A 7,747-nucleotide genomic window follows, 5' to 3' on the forward strand; every position below is an offset into this window, starting at 1 on the left:
TCGAGCGTCCCAGACCAGGAGCTGACCGAAGAGGGGAGGAGAAGGCCTTGGGAGAGGGACTGCCTGGACCTGGAGCCAAAGAGATCGGGAACAAAAAGGGCCGAGCTTCCGGACGGTCCTCACCTATGTCCTGGGCATGACGTGTATGGTATGGAACAGATTATTGGCCACTTTGGGTCTCAATCCCAAACCTGAGATCAAATCCTGGGCTAGGAACTGGGGCTGTGCTCCCTCCCAGCTTCTCCAGTTTGTGGTGAGAAGCTGAAAGACCTGAGCAGCGGCGTAAACATCGCTTTTTATCAGCTTTCTTCTCAGCACAAATCCCAAACACAGCCTTTTGCTCGCTGTGATGAAGAAGGTTAAACTCTATCTCAGCTTAACCCAGGACAAATATTCATCACAGCTATTTGAGCATCAAAATGTCAGTTCTGCTGATATCTCTTCCCCAAGACTAGTCCTAGAAACCTGGGCCAGGACGCTCGAGCAACGACCGTTCAACTAAAATGACAGCGTTTTGAAATCCAAATTGCACAGGAACTGTAATCAGCATCGGGACTGGAAGCTGTTTAAAGAATACAGATCCATTCATATCTCGGAGAAGGAAAAGCTGCACAAAGCAGCTATTACAGTTCTCGATTCACTCCGTACGTTGCTGTACGCCAACAGTTCCTGACCTTTCTTCGAAAACAAACAAGGCTCTTACTTTCAATATTGATGCTTTCCGCAAATTGCCACCTCCACCTTAATTTACTGATTCCGGCTTGTTGCTGCTCATCTTGCCAGCTGCTTCGCTCAGCTGCAATTTTCTTCCTCCATAACTTAACGTCTGCCTTCAATTTTCCTAACCCCGGTCCCAGGAGACGGGTCAGTGCGACAGTTTCAATTTCGCAGAGAGAGAGAAAGAGAGGAGTTAAGTGACTCACCTGAGACAACACACCAACCAGCGGAGCCAGAAGCACAAATCCTATTATTATTATTTTTTTTCCATATTCACCACTGGGAAAACCCGCTACGTGGTTGTGTGTTGTGAATCTCCCAAACTGGGAACGCCAGGGAGCGATTACGGTGCCCTTATGTGCAAGTGTAACTATGTGTAGGGCACATATGTTATTCTTACATCCATGAACGAATAATTAGATCACGGTCCAAAGGGAAAATTAGGAAGAATATAATTTCCTTCCCTTTCTTTCCATAGGGTCCTAGCACGGATGAACGCGCGCCTATCCCCAAATATCTACCCAGAGGGAGAAGGAAATGGAAAGGTGAGAAAAAATAACGGAGTCAAAGGAGCAACTTAAATTCTCAAGATAAAGCAAAGTTGCCATGGCGACTGCTCTTCCCGCGGTACCGCTCAACTTGATGGAAGCGACAGGTTTCTGATGCATCCTGTGCTACTTAATATTTTTTTCCAGGCAGCAAGCTATCACCTGACAGAAATAAATTATCAAGGTAGAAGGAAGCTTTTCACCTTCTGTAAAATTCCGAAGTGCTGCCACGGCTGGTTGCGCTACTACGCAGCTATTTACATCTTCATATATCGACAGACCGACTCTGTGAAACAGAAACATGGAGTCTACGAGAAATTTTGACCACAGCAAACAAACCCGGGGATTTTTCCAGCGCTCGACTTAAAACACTCTGACATTTCTAGCGTGACTCGAAGTATTGGTTGTTCAGATAAATGTGGAATTGCTGCCCAATTACCGTTCCTCTCACTTTAGCGCAAAACTTCCTTTCAGGATCTATATTTGATGGTTACTCGCTGCGGGATCTGAACGAGAACGCGCGGATTTTCATCTCGGAGAGGCCCATTATATTACAGTCGATTACATTGTATTATTTGAAATTGCTGCTCTGTGATTTGAAGCATCAAGTATTTGATGGGTTTCGTTACCGACCTGAGCCTCTCGACTAGCAGGAATCTGGACTGAGAGAGGGGGATGCAAACATATTTTTTTTTCCCCATTTCTTCTACATTGCTCTTCTTTCAGCAGCAGCAGTATTCGAGTCAACTCTTTCCAGATTTATTAATGAGCTGCCACGTGAGTCACTCATTTATTTTTAGAGACTTTGGGAAGTTTTAAAACTCATCGGGAACAAATTGCTGCAATTCTAAGAAGGCTGCCAAGTCGGCTGAGTTATGGCAAAGGATGAAAAATCCCATTAAACTCCTCTCGGATACTACCGGCCGTGCTGGCGATGCACCCACCAGCTCTAGCTACTTCTTTTTAGTGGAAGAATTGAAAAAAAATCCCTTTAGAAGCCCCAGTCACCAGTTACCGAGACATCTCCACTTGGCGTTTCCCCTCATTTCGCAACTTTGCAGTTCTTTCAAACAGCGATGTCACAAATGTTCTCGCCGCTGACAATTAAATTGAGGCTTCATCTTCCAGCCAGCTCCTCACCATCCCTGTCAGCTACCAACAAGGCATCCTCCCACCTCCTCTTCAGAGACCTTTGCTTCCCTTCACCCAGTCCTCCCGCTTCCTTTCTAGCTCGTAGCCGTGACAACGGGAGGATGGATGGCATCCTTCCTCAAAGAGACTCTGGGGACGGGCATTTGAACATGAGATTTCTGAAAAATCCCAAGTGATTGTAAAACGAAACATATTTTTCAAGGACTTCACCCAATTTTCATACACAGTTCCAGGATTTTTTTTTTTTTTTACAAGAATTTGTTCGCAACAGTAGGTATTTGAAACAGGAATCCCAGCGGAACAACTATCCTACATTCCTTTCCTGTGGGGACTGCTGAGTAACGCAGCATATTTGTGCCCAAATTTATTTCTTCATGTCATTTTCCTTTCGCTTAGTCCGCTCCGAACTTCAGTTCAACCAGCGGCGTGACATTAGAAAAATAATGATCACTCAGTTTAGAGGAGTTATCATCCTTACGAAGTGTATAATTATGAAATATTAAATCCGAATCAAATGCTAACTCCCATTTTAAAGTCATTCTACCCCCCTCCAGTTATTCCCAAGCAAAAACCTAAAAACAAAACAGCAAATAATCAGAAACTCAACAACCCCAGCATGGAGGAGTGGCTATAACCTTCATCTGTATTCTTGTCCCTTGAGAATTAATATCAAATAATTATTCCCAAATAAAATTTACCAAATAAATCCAATGGACAAACATGAAATCTACACAAAATACATAACCTGAATTTTTCTGTGCAGTTTCCGATCCATACCCCAGTGAGTTTTGTCCCCAGGACGCCCCAAAAGCGGAGAAGAGGACGCATGCAGTGACTAATGTGGGCTGGAGGTTTGGCTTGGCACGGTAAGGTCGTGTCCGTATCAGCAGAACATTGCTTCGGGCATCTCGCATTTTTGGGTATCTTGATTTTTTTTTTCCTCTTTCCCCCATATTTTAAAGTAAAATAATTACACTTAATCAGCGTGAAAGGTAACTAAAGTCTCCATCTCAATTTTCTGAAATGTTAACGACTAAGATATTGCTCATCAGCCTCCCTTGGTCCATTAAACTGGACGATGAAACTTAATTACGTCTGTAAAGATTTTAGAGATCCTCAAGAGGCGGCACGGAAGCAGATGTATTATTAGTTTTAATTGTATAACTCCTCGACAACGGGGGTTTAACGAGCAAAGTCTAAGGCAGCCGTTGTCTCCTCAGCCCCTCATTATTTACCGCTTGCAAGGTAGCTCTCATTACACGGAATATGTCAAACTACGTGCTGTGGTTTTGGTTGGTGGGTTTGTTTGGTAGCAGGGGAGGGGCTACAGTGGTGGTTCCTGTACGTAACTGCTAAGAGTTCACCCCCACCCCCAGCTCCAAGGTTTTAGTAGCCGGAGGAGTGGCGGAAGGAGTTCTACCCTGTGAAAAACTGCTGGAATTTCCCCCAGCTTCAGGCCGGCCACACCCCTGGCCAGGTCCGAGCCAATCAGCACCTCTGCGAAGAATATATTTAAGAGGGGGCACAGAAGACGGCGGGGGGCATGGCACCAGTTGGACCTGCCCGGCTTCTTCCAAAACCCGACCTGCTGTAGCCCAAGCCTCCACCATGGCTCACCCGAGAGTCAATTTTCTCGGGAGTCAGTGAAAGAAGCTGCGGCGGAGAGAGAAGCGGGATCTGAGAGAGACAACTACGCAGTCAGTGAAGAGAAAGGAGAGGAAGGAGGTGCCCCGCAACAGAGGTTCCCCTGCAGCGTGGTGAAGACTCATGGTGATGCCCGTTTGTCCCTCGAGCAGTCCATGAGAAGAGGTAAACCCACACCGGAGCCGAGCAGTTGTGACCCGTGTGGGAAGGACTCACATTGGAGCAGCTTGTGAAGGACTTTCCCGTGAGAGGGACCCCACGCTGGAGCAGGGAAAGACGCTGAGGAGCCCTCCCCTGAGGAGGAAGAAGCGGCAGAGACGTGTACTGACCCCAAACCCCCATTGCCTGCAGCACCGGCGGGAGAAGGTAGAGAAATGGGGAACAAAGCTTTTGGGCCTGGGAAGTGCCTTGCTAAGATTTAGTTATTTTTTCTCAGTATCTCACTTTATTTTTGATTGTAAATAACTAATCAATTCAATTTTTTTTTGTTTGTTTTTTTTTTCCCAAGTCGTGTCGAGTTTCTTGCCTGTGACCATAAGTGGTGAGTGAACCCTCCCTTGTCCTTGCCTCAGCCCATGAGGTTTTTAAACAAGAGGCTGTCTAGTGGCCTTTTTAAAAAACTATGACATCATGTTATCGTTTTTTCTGCCTTCTACTACCGACTTCACCACGGTATGAACACAGGGATGCGAGCAGAGTTACCTGTACACCAGTATGTCGTCGGCAGAACTGTTATACTGGATCTGGTACATTCGAATCCCGGGGAGGTGATGCTGAGAAGGCCACTGGATAAGAGCAGAGGACGACGTCAGCTCAGCGACCACGACCACCTTCTCTTGCTGAGCCTTCGTTTCGTTTGGAAAGCTCGACTTGGCAGATATGAGAATATCCGAGGGGCCGGGCTCCGTGTCTTTATCGCAGTTGGTGCTGTTGGCAAGGTTAGGGTACGGCATAACGAGGAGTTCGACCGGAGCCGTCGACTCACCCGCAGCGTTTGATGCTATGCAGGTAAACGTGCCCTTGTCAGTCAAAGAAGTCACCAAAATATCCAGAGTACCATTCTCGTAAGAAATCGTCCTGGACGTGTTAGAGACCAGCTTCCCATCGGGTGAAATCCAGCGAACGTAGGGATCCGGATCACCGACAGCTTTACACTTCAAAGAGATGCTTTGGCCTTCTGTCGCTGTTAGTTTTGGAGTTCGGTGCGTGATCATTGGGGGTTCACAGACAAATTCCTCCTCTTTAATAGACCAAAAATATTTGCCCATCAGTTCCGGCGGAGAGGCGCAAGTTTCGAGGTCGTCTTCTCGGGTGAGACGTCGCAGCCACACGAGTTCGCAGTTGCAGTGCAAAGGATTCCCGCCGAAGCTAAGCACCAGGGAGGACAACGGCGATCCTTTCGATTTGGCGTACACGGGAATTCTAGAAAACAAAGGATCGGGAGGGATCTTTTTCAACTTGTTGGAGGTCATATCTAGACGAGCAAGTTTGTGAAGGTTCGAGAAGATTCCTTCCGGCACAAACTCAATGAGATTATGATCCAAACTGACCGTGTTGACGTTCGAAAGTTTGGCGATTGTTTCCCAAGGAACGTTAACGAGATTATTGTAGGACAGATCGAGGTCTTCGATGGTTTCTATAAAGTCATCCAGCGACCCAGGAGAGATATAACTTAATTGATTGTTACTGAGTATTAAATGTCGGAGGTTAATTAAACCTTTGAAATGATCTTCGTTGATGTAAGTCAGTCTGTTACTATCCAAATGTAAGGCGTGGAGGCCTTTGAGATCAAAAAATGCGTAAGGCATGATTTGACTGATGGTATTCCTCGACAGCGTCAAATGAATGAGATTCGTCATGTTCGCGAAATCTTTTCTCCGAAGTGTGGTGATGAAATTATCCATTAACCTCAGTTCTGCCGTTCTCCTGTCGATGCTGGGGGGCACAAAGAGGAGCCCCGTCTTCGTACAGAGAATCGTGAAGGATGGAGAGAGGTTTTGACACATGCATCTTTTGGGACACATCATGGCCTTCACCGCTGTGCTAATAACCAGTAGATAGACAACCAGCCTTTCCATTGTAAGCAAAAGAACCGACCTAAAGGAGGGGAAAACAAAAAAACAAAACAAAACAAAAAAAAGAAATCCACGTCAATATATTTTAATTAATATTAAAAATAGATTTCCATTGAAGTTTTCATTACAAATCCACCTGTGCAACCTGGAAACACCTTCTGAGACAATAATGAAATTACCTGCCGATACCAACGTGGATTTTTTTAGAGCTAAGAGCTTCTAATCCCTCTGTTTTGGCTCCGCTTTCCTCCTGACAGCAACACTTTGGATTGACTCTGAGGCAACAGTCCATCACGGCTGCTGCTCCGGGATGCGCTAACGGGGTTATCTGCCTCCTAGCAGCTCTTCACAACCCACAGCGTTGACAGTTGTGCTTGAATAGGTGCAACAAAGCAAGATGTGGAGCTGATATTTGGCAAGAAGAACGTGAAGGGGAAAAGCAAATAAATCTACAAGATTTTTTTTAGGTTAAAATACCATCTTCATCACTTTCTCTATGCAAATCCAACCCTTTGCTAGGGCCAGAACCTCATTTCACCCTTCATCTCACTTCATTTCTTTGTGATTACGCTCCCCTCAATAATTTTTTTTTTTTTGACATTCTATACGTCCAAAAGCTTTTTTGTCTCATGTGTGCCCCTCCAAGGAGCGAGCTCTTTGCAGAAACGCATGATTTAAGGACAAGGGTTTTTTTCCCCAGGAGGTGGCAGAGGTCTAAAACCTCTACAGAAGTCAGGAAAAATTCCTTCAGGGCATTTCTGAAAAGCAAGGTTGTGTTCAATCAGAGAAGCAGATATATATATATATTTTTTAAATAATTTTTTTTCTGTGCAGCGCAGGTAGCAGCTTTAGAAAAAAAATAAATTTCATAATTGCACCGGGGGTTTTTGGTCAATGAAATTATCTCTGGGAAGTCTCATTTACGCCAAGTTATTTCCCATTGTATCTGAAGTGCTCGCCTGCTATACCGAGGGTAGATATTTTTTTCATTTCTACTTTACCTCCAGCTGGCTGGAAAATTGCTCCGCATTAAATGTGGTGACTCAAGCAGCCATGAAAGCTAACCCTCCCAATATCTGCGACGTAAAGGACTCAAACCGTGTGTTTCCTGCAAGTATCCTGCTACAACCCAATTCCAAACTTGAAATTCTACTCCGAGAGAAGGCCAGTGGTCTTTCTGCCTAGGAGGACGCGTCGTTTTATTTCATATTTTACTTATTTTAGCACACTAGAGATCACAGCTGATTACATTCTTGTGACAGTTCCTTCATACAGCGAGTAAATGCAGCGTAAAAAATTATCTTTGAGAACAAGAAATGCAACGTAAGGCACGGTCCTCAGTTTAGCACAAATAATCTGCTGAGTCAGCTGTTTGTAAAAGCAATACCATAAGCCTTGGATGACAAGGACACAGTTTGCTGTAAGTCAGGAGATGCTTATGGTATGTTTATTTCTGGGTTTGGGGGGTTTTTATGGGGTTTTTTTGGTAATTTTATTCAACTTTAATGATTTCTGTGAGCTCTAGCTCCTTTACAGGGCACCAAATCTTTCAGAAACAGAATTACAGTATCACAGTTTGGAAATTAGTTTGGTTTGAAAGCTCCACAGAGG

The 7,747-nt window shown here is 45.0% G+C and overlaps 1 protein-coding gene across 1 annotated transcript in view; it reads right to left on the reverse strand.

The window, feature by feature from the left end:
- The window catches only part of LOC104467255 (leucine-rich repeat and fibronectin type III domain-containing protein 1-like protein), an 11,734-nt gene extending 5,595 nt beyond the window's left edge, over positions 1–6,139 (reverse strand). The window contains exon 1 of the mRNA XM_010080977.1: positions 4,764–6,139. Coding sequence (XP_010079279.1) covers positions 4,764–6,139 — 1,376 coding nt within the window. The remainder of the gene's footprint in view (positions 1–4,763) is intronic.
- Between the last annotated feature and the right edge of the window lie 1,608 nt (positions 6,140–7,747).

Source organism: Pterocles gutturalis, unplaced genomic scaffold, assembly GCF_000699245.1.
Source record: "Pterocles gutturalis isolate BGI_N339 unplaced genomic scaffold, ASM69924v1 scaffold89, whole genome shotgun sequence".
NCBI lineage: Eukaryota > Metazoa > Chordata > Aves > Pterocliformes > Pteroclidae > Pterocles > Pterocles gutturalis.